General features: G+C 37.1%; 1 protein-coding gene across 1 annotated transcript in view; it reads left to right on the top strand.

Annotated features, from left to right (window-relative positions):
- The window catches only part of PRTG (protogenin), a 116,413-nt gene that overhangs the window by 38,386 nt on the left and 61,015 nt on the right, over positions 1-17,012 (top strand). The window contains exons 3-6 of the mRNA XM_063445703.1: positions 12,560-12,704; positions 13,585-13,718; positions 14,284-14,421; positions 14,556-14,714. Coding sequence (XP_063301773.1) covers positions 12,560-12,704; positions 13,585-13,718; positions 14,284-14,421; positions 14,556-14,714 — 576 coding nt within the window. The remainder of the gene's footprint in view (positions 1-12,559; positions 12,705-13,584; positions 13,719-14,283; positions 14,422-14,555; positions 14,715-17,012) is intronic.

The following is a 17,012-nucleotide window of genomic DNA, read 5'->3' as shown; positions in this document are numbered from 1 at the left end:
TCCAGCCACATCTCTATACTAAAAAGTGGCTGGGAAAAACAGATTATGTAAAGCCTAAACTTGTCTATATGAAAAGCAAATATCTAAAGTCTTGAGAATTCTTCATTGTGGGGTCCTGCTTTGTTCATTTCTGCTTCTCAATGATTAGTCTGTAATTTTACTGGGTAATAAGTAGATTTTTTTTTTTTTTATGTACAAAAAAAAATCGTAGTCTCGGTTTTTCCCAGAGTTGAAGTCTCCCCATCATTTTCATTCAAATTAATGTTTTAATTTCCTCATTATGGGCCTTTTGTGGCATCACCTGGGCTGTTTGTATATCCTCTCCATCCAATCATGGGTTTAATGGAGTGTTGAGAGCTACATTGTATCTTTTGCACATTATGCCAGATCTCCCCTCTGCCAGCAGAGTTAATGATGTAGTGTTTACAAAATGAATAAAAGATACCATATATAAGCTTAACTTTCTTTTCTGAAATTTTCTGAAATGGGGTTTTCCAAGCAATTAAAGGATCTCTATGTGGGAAACAAAAAAAGTGTATTTCTGTTTTGTGTCTTTGTATAGATGTTAACATGCTGTTTATTCTTTTGAAGAAAACGTTATTGATTCGAATTTCTTGCTTTCAAACTCATTTTGTAAGGATAAGATTAATCCTTGGATCTCATAAAGCTAGCCTTCACGATAAAAAAGCATTGTCGCCGTTATCTGCTAATTACTGTGATATCACAGACTCTTACATTTTCACAAAAAAAAAGTAAGCCCAGTAGTGCATGGAGAGTGTATGGAGTAGGAATGGGGAAATGGGAGTTGTAAAACCTGTATTGTGAAGAACACACAAATAATAAACAGACGTTAATGCGAATTGACACACAGAGAAAATGGTCTTTGACATTCTTTAAAGACTAAAGTTATCGTAACACAGGAATATGTTTACATTAACCCCTTAAGGACACATGACATGTGTGACATGTCATGATTCCCTTTTATTCCAGAAGTTTGGTCCTTAATGGGTTAAGTGTTTATTCAGTTCTTAGAACGAAATGGATTTATTTACTAAGCAGTTAATGTGGAAAAGATTTAGGCCATAATAGCTGACTTTGGAAAAATATCTCCTTTATTGCTGAATTTTGCATTTTATTTTTTAAGGCACCATAGATCACGCTTAGTAATGGCAGGGAACCAAATGACCAAAATACTTTATATATATATATATATATATATATATAAAGAATGCTCGCATTTCATCTGTGAGTCATTTTGAAATCCCATGTATAACATTTTTTTGTGTTATTTATTTATTTATTTTTGGAAGATTGTTTTGAATAATAAAGTTGCACTCAAAAATTACAGCTAGTATTTTAAATGAACACCCCAGGCACCAAAACCACGTCATGGCAATGAAGTGGTGATGGTGCCCAGAGTCCACAACAAAATTTTTTCCATCAAATGATAAACCGTTTTAAAAAGGATTAACACTGAAGTAGAATCTACCATGCGCTGCTCTGGCTTTATCTCCTCTACTGCTTGGCATTTGGTCGAGCTGCAGTGATTGGCTAAAATTGCCAGCTGGACAGTGATTGGCTGAAAGTGTCAGCTGAGACTCTCAGCCTACAGATCCCTTCAGTCATCATGGGAAAGCCGTTACATTTGTAAATGTGTATGTTTTATCGTTTACGTAAAATGAAAAACACAAAACAGATTTCAAAGAAATCTCCTTTATGTAGGTTTTAAAACAATTGCATTTAAATAAGGAAATGCAAAATCTATTCAATGGAAAAATGGAAATTTAAACCACAATTTTTTTGTATGACGATTTATGTTCTGAATTGTTCCTATTTCTGTTTGTGAAAAAATAATGCATTGCATAAGTCAAGGCCAGGTTAAAATCTATAGCATGTTCTATAAAGTGCCTTTTCAGAAAAGAAAGATCAGTATTGTAGAATTTAAAAGTGTGTGTGTGTGTGTGTGCTGCTTCTCAGAGATAATTTTGTGGCTATCTAATGTATTTTTGTATTTAGAAGTTTACATTTTCCTATTGTAATTCTTTTCATTCCTTTTACATTATCAGCAGGTTACAGGTTACACAGCAGGTTACTGTTTTTAACTGACATTGTTTTTTCAGAGTGAATTTAGAAGGTACCGGTATGTAACTTGCAACAAATCTGAAAAGGGTCCATAATATCTGTGAGTGTTTTCTTTGTTGACCTTATGTATTTTTTAAAATTACTAAAGCATTCATTTCTGTTCTTGGGGTAAGTGTAGAGCTAAATAAAATCATTCTCCTTGTGGTTACTGTCTTAGGATGAGTCCATCTACAACACTAATTCTGTGTTTGGGCTCTGAAGAATAATTTCAAGTCCGAAGCTTTTAACTAGCTCTAAGCTTTCCTTGCGTAACACATATGAATGCTTTGTGATTTGTTGGCAGCATTTGCAGTAAGAGTTTGTCTGCGTGTGAATGCAGGTGTGTATATGCTTTGAAGGTACTTGTGTGTGCATTCAGAAACCTATTTATGTAAAAAGTGTGTGTGTGCGTGCAGAAGTATGTTCATATTTAGTGTCAAAATGTGTGCAATTGTAGTGATCCATGTGTGGAGTGTCTGTGTGTGTGTATTTGTATTGCACATTGTGTGAATGTTGTAATGTATGTGTTGTTTATCAGTGTGTGTGAGTGCAGGGATATGTTTTTAGAATGCCGAATGCGTGAATACAGAATTGTGTGTGTTGCAGGTCAATGTGTAACGGCAAGGATGTGTGTCAACGTGTCAATCTGTTTGTATAAAAAGATGAATTAGAGGCTTGTTTATATAGAGACTTGTCAATGTGTTTGTGCGAGTGTTTGGTTTTATTAGTGTTGAATAGATTGTTCGTAAGCAGACATGTATTCGTATACCGTGCCAGTGTGTGTGAATGCAAGAATGTGTTTGCCTAGTGTGACAGTGTGTGTGAAGGCGTCTGTATATTTGCCTGAATGTAGCTAAGTAACTGAATGTAAACATGTAGATACATTTCAAGATTTAAAATCACAAAGATACGAACAGTCATAAAGATATTATTGCACAGCAGCAAATAATTACAGATACGGTTAATGCAACTTATATCTGACAGTTTGATTACTTGTGAATCCTGTTTAAGCCCAGTAGGAATTCTGTGTAGTATTCATGTGACTACTTAGCTACTTACACAAGTTAATTCTTACAGGAATGGTAGCTAAGCACGAGAAAATACTTCTGTAACATTGTCTGCTGGACACATGGACAATTGGTACTTTAATGCCTCTGTACCTCTTTTCTATGATCTCAGTTTTTATGGTGTGCATGTACAGAGTTCCACAGCAATATGTCTGAGCACAAATATAAAAGTGTCTCTGAAAGGCCATATGAAATGTTGGTGTCACGGGCTGGGTGACCAAAGATTGCTAGAGAGGATATGAGCTATAGTTCATCAATATTCGTTAATAAACAAACTAACAAAATGTGTCACGTATGATTGGCAGAGTTTAATAGTTTTAACAATGTATGCTTCGGAAGGCTGGCAAGCCCAATTCACGGATACCATGCAAGATAAGTGCAGCTTACCGTGGTTACCTGACACTCTGTTTGGCCAATGCGGCAGGTTGTGATCAGTGATGACAGTAACGTTTCGGCCGTACAGATATGGCTGTAATTTCTGCAAAGCCTATACCACAGCCATATCCACAACAAACACGCCTGATTTGCCTGTTTCCATTTCCCATTGATCTCTGGTCACATCGCTTGTTAAATTTATATATGTGTGTGTTTCTATATTGTTTTTTTTTTTTTTTGTAATATCGTACCCTATTGTATCAATTCAATGTTTTGTGGACCCAGGACATACTTGAAATCTCAATGTATCCTTCCCGGTAAAATATTTTATAAATAAATGAATAATTTAAATGTAGTCTCTCGCTTATTCTTTAGCAATTAGCGAATATCTCGTTGGCCATGCACTGCTGTTGGCATGAGATCTCTTCTGAGAAAGGGAAACCCATATGGGATGGGTTGAAAGTGAGGAGATCGGAGGAAAGGGGTCATTGAAAATGTCTGGTGGAACACACAGTTCACCATATGGTTTTAAATAAACAATTGCTGTTTCCAAATTCGCACCCTTCCTGCATATTTTCAGTTAGACCATTTGCCTGCTATCATGGATCTATTTAACCGTATCACATTAATCAATGATAGCAGGCAAATGGTCTAACTGAAATCAATGATCAATATTCCCATGCCTGTCCCAGCAGGGAAATGTTATGTTTGGATTGTTTATATATTCATTTTAATGATACACAATTTTCTAGCCAACCGGTTGCCTGCACAGAATACTACTGCATGCCGCAGGTGTCCTAGTACGCCAATTACGCTTTTGAAGTTAGACACCAAAATTGAGGTTTTAGATGTATTTTAAGCTTGTTTGAGCAGAACCCTCTGTAACATTTAATTCCTTTTACCACTTGTAATATGTTGTCTCTCATTTGCTGTTATATCCTGTTTTTTTGTTCTGTTTTTTTTAAATCGCAATACTCTGTAGAATACATTTGTGCGATATAAATAATAATAATAATAATTATTATTATAATAATAATAAAGATATTCATGCGAAAGGAAGAGACAGATAAAGCCTTTTTTATAGTTGTTGAGTACTCTTATCTGACTGAAATATGCTACCTAATTCTTACCAACGCTGCAACATTTTCCAAGTAGAATTATACATTTGTTTGGAGCAAATATGTCAAAAGTCTAATAATTCTAGTTTGTTTCTTTTAGTATGCCTTGTGACAAAAATACCGATTCTTGTTTAGGTTTCCAACTTGCTGTGTTGTTTTTGTCCCTTTAAACATATTCCTGCCTGCCCTCTGACCTTTTAATTATTGCCATGTTGAGAGAAGTGTTAAACTGGCCATTCAGTGGTTTCTTCCTTTTAAGGAGGGGGGAACATGTGAGAGAATTTAACCCTTGAAGTAAACTCCCCGATCTAGAGAGAAACTGTTTATAATTTTTAACGGGGACTATTGTGATATACAGCTATATTACAACATTCTCTGTTGATTTTTGTAACATGCTACAGTTTAACTGTAAAGAGAGACCGGCATAGTGAACACCGTCGCCTATGCAAGGAACATATGGTGTTTGGAGAGTCCTTTTAAAATGGATCCCAGTGGAGCCCTATTTCTCTGGTTTTTCACTAAACACTTTTTTTCAAATCAGCACTTTTTGCCTTAAAGGACCACTATAGTGAAAGGAAAACATACTCGTTTTCCTGGCACTACAGGGTCTCTAGGTCCCCCCCACCCTTAGGGTCCCCCTCCCGCCGGGCTCTAGGGCGAGGAAAGGGTTAAACACTTACCTTTTCTCCACCGCCGGGCTCCCTCGGCGGTGGGGACTCTCCTCCTCCTTTGGCTTTCATCGGCTGAATGCGCATGCGCGGCAAGAGCCGCGTGCGCATTCAGCCAGTGCATAGGAAAGCATTCTCAATACTTTCCTATGGACTCTGGCTTCTTCTCACTGTGAAAATCACAGTGAGAAGCGCGGAAGCACCTCTAGCGGCTGTCAATGAGACAGCCACTAGAGGCTTGATCAACCCAAATGTAAACATAGCAGTTTCTCTGAAACTGCTTTGTTTACAACAGAAAGGGTTAAACCTAGCTGGACCTGGTTTGCAATTTGGTTTTCATATGAATGTTACCGTCTACACTAATCTATTGCAAATAGCTGTTAAAATTTAAATTGCTTGCTTGCTTTCTTTTCTTTTCTTTTCTTTTTTTTTTTAAATCTTTTCATTGCAAGTTTACAGTAAACAATACTTGAAGTCATGCAAACTGTGCAACATTGAGCTTCACCTATGCAAATCAGAAAGCTGCACCCCCTCTGTTACTGTTTAAAGATAATGATGTTTGAAGGTGTATTCATTTAATTCCTTCTCTGTGAGTAAAACGATTGGAAACAGATGTCTGTAAGAGCTTTTGAGTTCTACGTCTAAAGAGCATATTGGCAGCGTTAATGATGATACATTCTTGACCGTGATTTTGTCTTTTATGGCATTTTGCTCTAGGGAGCATTAAACCCTCAGCCTAGTTTCATAGAGGTTGGCGTATTGGAATGGTCCATTTCTGGGAGCTGTTATGTAATGTATACAAGACACCTCCCCTGTCAGTTGTGGTGATATCTAAAAGATGTTCTATGATAAGCATGCTGCCAAGTGCATTTGGAAATTGGTTGATTAGTCACTGAATGTTAGACTGGCAGGTTTCCTTGGTCTGCTCTGTTTGACATGTGAAGTATAGAATAATTTATATCGGTTGAAACTTGCTCCCGTATTCGTTTGCTGGTTAAATAAAATATACGCAAACTGAAGTTGCGTGAACGCTCCTCTTTCACTCCTGCAGTTGAGAAGTATGTACGCGCTTATATTTCCGTAACTCTTGCACATTAGATTAATATTTATTGGCCTTCCTTTGTGTCCCTAAAAAGGGTATGGTGCAGGAAAAATAACTGACCACAATATTTACCGTAGGTACCAAATTTGAGTATTCCTGATGAATCTAAGAGACTTTAAAGGTGTGATCAAATTTTGGTTTCTGAAGGTTAACTGTCACTTCTATATTGTTTATCTCGATAATTATTTTGCTAATTGTGTTACTTAATAAGTTTACTTTTATTTATCCATAAGGTGTTTGCTCGTGGATGATCGCATACTCAAAATATACACCTTATTATTATTACCATTTATATAGCGCCAACATTTTTCACAGTGCATTACAATTATAGAAAAGGGATACCTGACAAGTAATTGCCATACAGAATATAACAGAGACGAGCGGGGAAGAAGGCCCTGCTCAAATGAGCTTACAATCTTTTAAATGTGAGCCATTAAATATGATAATTGGTCTTTGGCAATAAGTTTAAATGAGATTCCTAGTAAATTCAGTTCTCATTGTGTTATTATAGAACTCATACTATATTGTGGTGCCTTACACAATAGACAGAGTGCCATGATTCTGTGAGCACCTAGTAATATTAGGTACATTCAAAATTTGAGATCCTTTAACCCCTTAAGGACACATGACGTGTGTGACACGTCATGATTCCCTTTTATTCCAGAAGTTTGGTCCTTAAGGGGTTAAGGCAGGGCTTGACAAATCCCAGGCGCCAGGTCGCTATGGCGACTACAAATTTTGCCCTGGCATCTGGGATTTGTCAGCCTTTTACCTAAAGTTGCCGGCTGGGCAAAAAACAATGAAGCGGACTGGCTGCCCGCCCACGGGAGCATGGAGGGGGCCGGCTCAGGAAGTGTTGTAGTTTCCTAAGCCGGCTGCCTCCATACATATATGTGTGTGTATGTCTGTCTGTGTGTATATGTGTATATATCTGTATGTGTAAATGTGTATGTCTGTGTGTGTGTGTGTGTGTGTATATATATGTCTGTGTGTGTGGGGGGGGATATGTCTGTGTCAGTGGGTGTGTCTGTTGAGAACCTGTCCCCCTCCGATCACATGATTGGTGTTTTTTCTCACCTTTTTTCCCACGCCGTGCTGGTTTTGCCTTTGCTTGTCCCGCCTCCATAGCTGAGATCTCCATGATCTCAGCTAAGCCAATACTTTCCTGTATTTCATGTGTTACGCATGTATTACATGTATTACGCATGTTTTCTATGGGTAACATTCAGCGCCTCCATGCAGAGCACTGACACAGGACTCTCTAGTGACTGTCACTAGAGGTCCTAGTAGGCAGCGTTTACATAACAAAAAAGCTACAGGGACTGGCTATTGGCACCAGAACAACTACATTAATCTGTAGTGGTTCTGGTGACTATAATGTCCCTTCAAAAAACTGAAATCTAGGAGCCAGCTAAAAAAGTTAGGAGCCAAACAAATTTGTCAAACCCTTCTTTAAGGCAAGGTCCATAGGCCAGCAACACTACCAACAAACATTGCTTTTTTACATGTCCTGGTATGTAATAGATTCTGACAGCTGTAGGAAGTAACAACTACGTTTAAACTGTTTTGATTTGTAAACCACAAAGTAGATTGGAATGTTGATTGAAGTCCTGGAATCCTGGGAGTTCATTTAGTGTAGGAAATAATAACTTAGTATATAGAACGCATTGGCAAACATCAGCTATATTTAATTATTAAATTGATCCATGACTTTGACACTAGGAGTCGATGATTTTAAAATCACGCTCACTTTGTTGTTAATTTTGCAAATAGTTACTGTTATTGCAAAGATCAAGCATGGCCAAAAGATGGGTTTCCAGCAGTTGCCAATCTGTGACTCCCTTGATCCTTTTCCAGGCTTAAGGCTAGCAAAACATCCTGAAAGCTTGATTTTGACCAGCCATCACTGACTTAGATGATGCTAGATACCGGCTGTAAAGAGCAGTTGTTCTTCTACTAACAGACAGCTATGCCAAAAGAAATGGTAGATGGATGGATGATCACACCATGTTATTGGAGTACCTCCTTCCAAGGCAGACTCTGCAGGAAACATTTTTATCAGAGCTTTGAAAGTGCTGTGGAAATGGATAGTACAACATCACTATGACCCAAAGCGCATAGAGGAGAATAGAACATATTTTACAGTAATTACTCGTGGGGCTGCAAGAGCCTCAACCAAAATACTCACAGGATTAGGTTGAGATTTTCCAAATACTGTAAATATATGTTTTTTCTTTTGCCGTTTCCATTGCCGTTAAATGGAATATCTATGCTATTAGACTTATAGCCCAAGATGTTTATAATTTGCATTATAATGCAGCATGTAGCCAGGTTTTAAAAGCAATTCTAGTGCTTAAAACACAGAAATGGCGAGATGGAACCATTATAGGGTGGTTGGGGGTAGGAGATATTCAAAATAAATATTTCTACTTTCATAAAAGGTTTCTGAAAGTAGAAAAATGTAAAATGGTTCCACCTTGCCATCTCTGTGTGTTAAGCACTAGAATTCCTTTTAAAACCTGGCTACATGCTGCATTATAATGCAAATTATAAACATCTTGGGCTATGAGTCTGAATAGATAGATATTCCATTTAACGGCAATGGAAGCGGCAAAAGAAAAAAAATATATATATTTTCTCCAAGTTTGTCATAAAGTGTCCAAACAGTAGTGTAAGCTCAGACTGTGTTTTTAAAATGCATTAGTCCTAAAAAAAACATACCTTGAATAGTCACTGTGGAAACCCATTAGTACATAGCAACATTGCATTATGGGTGATAAAAATGTGCACATGAGCAAGGTTTGTTGTGTAACTGTCTAATTTATAAGCCCCTTGCAAAAAAATTAATAAAAAATAGGACAGGATATATTTATTTATTTATCTATAGTCTGTGCTAACCCTGTCTCTTGCAGGGGTCATTTGCACTATTTGGTCCTGTACAGTATTTTGGAAGGCTTCGATAGGTCATACATTAACACCCTGCTACACAATAGCAAGTGTTGTTTTCTGCTGGTTGTAAAGTCAGTGATTACTACTGAATAAGGAGAAAGGGGCGAACTTCCATAAAAATGGCAATTAGATTTACGATGTTGGAAAGGGGGGTTGTTTTGATGAACAACACAACTCTCTTGAAGACTTTGATGTGGGTACTTTTATTGCCTGTTTCCTTTAACACTACATGGCTTTTACAGTTTGGAGTCTGAATTGACATCAGCACTCCCTTCGAAATGTGTAATAACAGATTGAGCCTTAACAATAGAAGCAATTACCCTAGAAATTAGATTTCAGCTGCGAACAATGACGCTATAAACCCGAAAAGGAATAAAAAGATACACAAGGTAAAAAAAAAAACGTATGAATAGGAATCCTGTTGAATCCCATGCGGTGACTGTACTAGAGAATACTTATCGCAGACTGCTAATTATCATCATGTTAATTATACGAGAACCGTGAAACACTCTATATTGTTTCATTGCCAATTAAATATAACACATGCTATTACCATTTATATTGTAGATGCTATATGTTGTGTGTAAAAGGAATACTGTAACACCAGAGTGGGTGCGTGCGCGCATATAATTTCTCAGCCTATTTTTTGTTCATTTATATATATATATAATTGCCATTGGGCAGAGTTATTATATTGTAGGTATTTTAGCCTGGATGTGACATGCAATGTATTTAATTTAATTTCCCAGCCACTAAATAGATGCACATTCTTTTTATAAGTCGTTATTTAACTACCCACTACTTAAAGGAACACTAGAAGCTCCCAGACCACTTTATGTCAATGAAGATCAAGCATGGCCAAAAGATGAATTTCCAGCAGTTGCCAATCTGTGACTCCCTTGATCCTTTTCCAGGCTTAAGGCTAGCAAAACATCCTGGAAGCTTGATTTTGACCAGCCATCACTGACATAGCTGATGCTAGATACCGGCTGTAGAGAGCAGGTATGTTCTTCTACTAACAGACAGCTATGCCAAGAGAACTGATGGACCTACCTCCTGTCAATGAAGTAGTCTGGTTGCAGTGGCCCCGTAGCTTTAACGACAATGTTAAACATTGCAGTTTTGTCTTGCTGAACGTCACTAAAGGCGCTTTCTCTGAAACAATCAAATGAAACCCTGTCAGATGACCAAATGCAACTCACAGGAAAGCAATGAATTCAGTGTTTTTTTATGAGAAGCATTTGATTGGAGGGGTGCACGTGCACACACACACCCCGGCCCCAGTGCACCAACAACAGCTCGAGAATGACGTCACAGGAGGCAGCCATAGGGTGAAGGTAAGTAAAACTTTTTTTTCTTTCTTTATTTTTACAGATAAAATGGGGATGCCCTAAATCTAAAGATCTGCTAGGACACTATAGCATTAGGAATACAGGTTGGTATTTCTAACGCTATAGTCCTCCTCTAATACAATCACCTGCTTTCCTTCACCTGTTTTCTTTTTTTTGGCAATTGAAGACTCCATGCCTCTTAATTCCTGCAATCATCTGTTTAAGATTCTCCCCTGCTACCTAATTTCTCAGGCCCTCCATTGTTACCTTCAGATTGTAGGCTCAGAGGCCATCTCACGAAGCACTTTGTACAAAAGTGTTAAAAATGCTAGATTAGAAGATCACCGGCAAGATTCTATATTCCATTTGTGTTGGCGCATTCAATTATATATTTCCAGGCCTATGACAGCATAACCTCGCATTATCGCCGTTTGTGAAGCATCCTTGATGTGAGCGCTGAGATAGCTATATATATATATATATATATATATATATATGATTTATCTAAAATGTATACATTTGTTTTGGTTATTATTCTCTTGAATTGAAAAGGGATAAAAGGAAGGGGAGACAAAAATGGGAATAGATAACTTAAAAGAAAAATAGTTTATCCTCCAAGGCTGATCAGATAATTGTAAACCAGAAACAATTGTAAAGTGAATGTTACAGTAGATTTAAGAAATGTCTTGTTTTGTTGGCAGATCTGCCAGGAGATAAGATTTTACCTTCTCTCTTTTATTCATTGTGTACAAAAGGGACAATTACATTGATGTAAAAATAAACAGATGTATTGTTACGTGAAACTGGTCTTTTATACAATACATCTGTATCACCCGAGAAAATGTTGAATAACTGCCGCATTCGTGCTTAAGCATGCTCATTTGCTGGTTCAAATTTGGTTGTTAACTTTAATGTTGATCAATATCCATGGGGGAGATGGCACATTCAATTAGGGACTCCTTCCCTTTTATGTCTTTGCAGAACTTTTCGGACCACAACACTTTGTTAAATTATTATCATTTTATATAGCGCCAACATATTCTGCAACGCTTTACAATTATATAATGAGGTATTCGACAAGACCTAATTTACATACGGAATATAAAAGAGACCGGTATAAAATGTGAAATTACATTTCTAGTTCTGCAAAATCCAGAGTGAATTGAATTGTTTCAACAGAGTGTATTTAATAAACCGTGAATCACTGGGAATTCCCCAGGGAATTGCAGTTTTAGGTCAAATTATCAGAATTTTTAATTTATTTATTCCTGTTTGGATACTTCTATCTTAAAACTAAAATTGTCTGATCAATTCTCAAAAAAGCATTCTATTAGTGTAAGTTGTGCAACATTTTATCTGACACAAATCAATTTCTTTATTTCATTACATATTTGTTAAAATGTCACAATCTGACATCTAGTTTGCATGAGCAATTCCAAGAGTTAAGGTGACTGTAGTGAGACAGAATCTACAGTTTAATTCTGTGTTTTTACAAAGGAAACAGCGTGTTAGTCCGTTTCCATAGCAGAGTTCCGCTACGGGTTATGCAGGGCTGGGCTAACGGTACATCCCTAGATGATGTAGAACTGCCACGTTCATGATGAGTTGCTCAGCCTTGAGTTATTGTGGTTGCAGTCCAACAACAGCTGTGATCTGAGGCTTCATTACTTGTGGTATTTAGAAGTCAAACATTTATTTATTTGGTATATTTAACCACCTGTATGCTTTTTGTGAACTGTAATATATATATATATACATAGTACTGACAGGCCTCTGTAGATTGTTTTCATGAGTTTTGTTATCTCATATGTATTTTGCTTTCTTTCAGCAATGTCTGCATTCGAAGAGCAACCTGTTTCTGTTGAGGTTCATGAGGGAGGCATTGCACGGTTTTCTTGTAAAATAACATCCAACCCTCCACCTATCATTACCTGGGAAGTCAATCGTACAGCTCTGCCGCTTGCTATGGACAGGTATGTGCTTGTGGATTGTGAAATTCATTCAGATTCTATGTAACTTTCATTTATATACCATTTATACTTGTAGGGTATCAATATTTTGATACTAACATCTCTCTAGAGTAGAGGGTAGGCAACCTTTGGCACCCCAGATGCTGTGGACTACATCTCCCATAATGATCTTACAGATATAATACTGACAAAGCATCAGGGGAGATGTAGTCCACAACATCTGGAGTTTCGAAGGTTGTCTTCCCTGTACTCTAGAGCATTGATAGTGAACGTATGTCAAAAGGTGCACTCTGACCTCAGTGTCTACATACAGGGTAGCCACCAACACAGATGAAAAGGGAGAATCCCATATTGGAAGGCAATATTCATTATTCACAAAGATGAGTAAACACAATGAGTATGTCTGCCTCTTTAAAGAGTGTAGAGGGTGTGAAATAATTGATATGTGCAAAGGAAGAAGGTATGCATAGTAGGAGAGAGAGACTAATATGAAGGATTGGAAATGGTTACTGGCAGATTGGGTGAACTCCTTCAGAAGGGTTTTATCTTGTATAAGGGGGTCAGTTGAAGTTTACTAATCAACAGAGGTTTATATGCAGGGTAGAGACTTAAATGGATAATATGACGGAGATTCAGGGGGGAAAAAGAGAGGAAAACAAACAATTAGGAACTTTTATAGGTAGAGTTTGCAGTAAAAAGGAGAGGAGTGAAATTTCTGTCTGATTTTTGCCAAAGATTTGGCACACCAGATTTCTATATTGTTATTTAGTGCCATTGCACTTCTTGAAGAAGAATAAAAAAATACTTTTTATGCCATATATTTTCTGAAATTCAGGCATTCAGTATTGTGAGAAAATGTTTATTTTATCCTTTATCGTTGAAGGATTACTGTGCTGTCAAAAGGGGTACTTCAGATCTACGGAGTCGTGAAAAAGGATGCTGGAAATTACAGATGTGTAGCTACCACTACTGCAAACAGACGGAAGAGCGCAGAAGCTGTATTAACGGTTCTGCCAGGTATTTCATTTCAGGGATGTTTGAAATGCATTGCCATTGTTTAAGCTGTGTTCTTGAAAAGTGTCCAAAGGACCCGCCAACAGGCAGAATTTCCACTATTCATGCTTTGACTCATGTGAGTTGATTAATGGATCAATATTTCTGAGACACCTGTGCCCTGGTATTCTTACCCTCAAACCCTGTGTTTGAGTCCCGAGGATAGATTTAAAAACACTGTCTTAAAGAAGCAGCCTTGATCATAGAGGCAGAGAGTGTTGAAAACGGCTGCATTGACAGCAGATCTTGCCGTGTCCTATGGGCTTATTGGGAAATAAAGCAGTCAGTAGAAGTATATTTCATAAAACACTGCCTCTATGTTTAAGCAAAATAATGTGGAACCGTGTTAAAGGCATCTTCTAAATGAGAACACAAAAAATATCATGTAGCTTAATAGTGGCATAAAAATAAAATATCTAGCCCACCCATAGAGCGTGGACATAGACATAGAACAGCAAGTATACATGGAGACCTGTGATAAGTGATACAGTAAAAATGATTTCTTTTTTTTTTTCCCCTAATCTTTAAGGTACAGAATCTGAATCTTTTCAGAAACCGACCATCATTGCAGCTCCTCAAAATATAACTACCTCTCTACATCAAACAATTACACTGGAGTGCATGGCTACAGGATTCCCGAAGCCTATTGTATCTTGGAGTAGATTAGGTAAAATTTATTGGAACATGCATTGTGTAAACATTGGTAAGGTTATGTGTGCCAGACAATCTATAGATAATGAATCCTATATCTGATATTTCCTGTAATTAAAACACACTCTGATCCATTTCGTCTTTTTCTAGACCTCAAGCCAATTGATGTCTTTAACACGCGTGTTCTTGGAAATGGAAACCTCATTATATCAGACGTGAAGCTACAACATGCAGGTGTCTACATATGCCGAGCATCCACGCCAGGAACACGCAACTTCACGGTGGCAATGGCTACTGTAATGGTTCTGGGTATGTTTCCAATACTTTAAAAATGCTAAAGAAAATTGTAGTATGCTTCTGACTGTCCAGAGTGTCTAAATCTGGACTTGGAGTATTTTTTTTTTTTTTTTTTAATTCTTTATTTTTCATGTGCTCAGATTAACAACAGGCGCGCAGAGCCACGACAACGTCTGCACACATTTTCATAACAGTTTACAGTGTAGACAGCACATTTTTTTAAATATATATATGACATGAGGAATACAGGTAAATAAACAGAAAGATAGAAGCGTTTAGCATGCTAGAGTGAACGTGCATTTGTCTTGTCTAGTAGCGCTGAAGTGTGTATATCCACGATATTGCATCACTAGGAATAACAGCTATAATGGTAGGATATATGTTGCACATTATGAATTATTTATGCAGGCTTAATAAACATCATATTGAAGCGTAAAATATTAAACAAGTAAATTATTAGGCGAACCCCTGTGTCAATGTAAGATAAATTGGGAACAGGCTATCTAAACGCATGCCTAATGAGTGCTGCATAAGATTATAAAAGCATAAAAATGAGTGTAATACAGTGCTCTACCTTACTAGTCGGTCTAAATTAAAAGTTTAGTTAACAAACTGCACTTTTTCATTAGTCTAATAATCGTTAGAACTGCCTCTTCACATATTAGATGCGCACACATAATGTATGAGAGTTAGAGAAGCTTAACATGCCACAAACCGCATCAAGTATTAAGGGAAAGAAAAGGTATAGGCGAGCAGTGTACAATTTGTGCAGTCAAGGTAGCAGAAACTGTTATAGGCAAAAAACATATACACTACATTATGTTCTCTGTTGCTTCAGGGATCAGCAGTGGTGACTGTTGTCCGTGCTTAGGACTTGGAGTATTTTTAATGCATTTTGTAGGTAACTAAAACTGTATATAGATATTCTTAAATGTGAAAGTTACATTATAACCTTCATTAAGTTATTAGATGGGAAAACATATGATTTATTCACTAAACCAGAAAGTTGTGGAGCAATTAAAAAGAAACTGCAATTTTTAGGACATAAATGTGAGCCGCAAAATTGTGGAGTTCAATTTTTTTCATTTGATTATTTTGGCCTGAAATTTCAACTTGCTTACAATTCTCAATACATTCTCTGTTTAGAACCCTGTTCATTTTCCTTTATGCTTCTGAGTGTTTTTGTAAGCAAAGTAACGTGCTGCCTTTCAGCTGCCTGTCCAGTCCTCTTGGAACATAGCTAAAGGATATTTTGCATATACACTAATGGACATGAGAAACCTTCAATCTGACAACAGGCTTTTGTTTAACATTTACTCTTAACACAACCTATAGGTATTTTAAATTATCTTTAATTTAGTTATTATATATACATATATATACTTTAAATACATTTTTTTAAATGCCCCATCTGTTTCATATTAAACTGCAGTGTATATACTAAACCCATAAGAGTAACCCTGACGCATAACTGTTCATCAATATTCCAGTTTCTTACTTGTGTAAATCTGTCTTAAAAAAGGCTTGTGCTTGAACCATACTTAATATTGTATCTTCCACAGTACAGCATCTTTCAGGCATTACATCTTCCTAATGATCTCATCCAAATCAATGCTTTCTCATGGGAAGACTATTGCACGGCAAAACACCACACTGTGCCAATCAGTATCTGCTCACAGAGATGCATTGAATAATAGGTTTACAGTTTTTTTTTTAATGTTTAGTTTTATGGCTCAACCGGCTAACTTTATTGGCTTGTCCAAATTAGTTCAGACTTGCTCCTTTAAGTAAACCCAATACATACCATCCTCTTTGATAAAGATTGGTCAACTGGGGATTGCTCTGTCAAATACTTCTGCAGGGTTTTTGTTTTTCTCAGTATTTATATTACTTTCCCAGCTCAGTGTTGATTGAGGTCTGGGGACATAATTTCGTCACTTTGTTTGGCGTTGCACCAGTTGTGAGGATTTTTACCTTCTTAAAATGCTGGTGTCAGCATTTGCCCTCTTGCAAGATGGAGGCTGCAGTCTTTTCTGCTCATTGCGGATGTGAATTGCTTATTATGCCTCCATTTAAACTCCTGGCTACAGTGAATCCACTGACCCACGCTAAGAAGACTAATTATGGCTGTCTTGGCTTCTGCCACATGAACGAATATTCAAGCATTTTCAGAATCTGAGCCTCACACTGCTATCTTCCATGACAGAGTGGACCAAGGTGGTCACCATTAGCATCTTAATCAGAGATAATCCTACCCTTGTTTTTTTTTTTTTTTTTTTTCTTCTGTAATCCTTCTAACCAGAAAAGAGC

The sequence above is a fragment of the Pelobates fuscus genome, chromosome 3 (assembly GCF_036172605.1).
Source record: "Pelobates fuscus isolate aPelFus1 chromosome 3, aPelFus1.pri, whole genome shotgun sequence".
Taxonomy (NCBI): Eukaryota; Metazoa; Chordata; class Amphibia; order Anura; family Pelobatidae; genus Pelobates; species Pelobates fuscus.
Note: the sequence above shows the minus strand (reverse complement) of the source record. Positions and strands in the feature narration are given on the sequence as shown.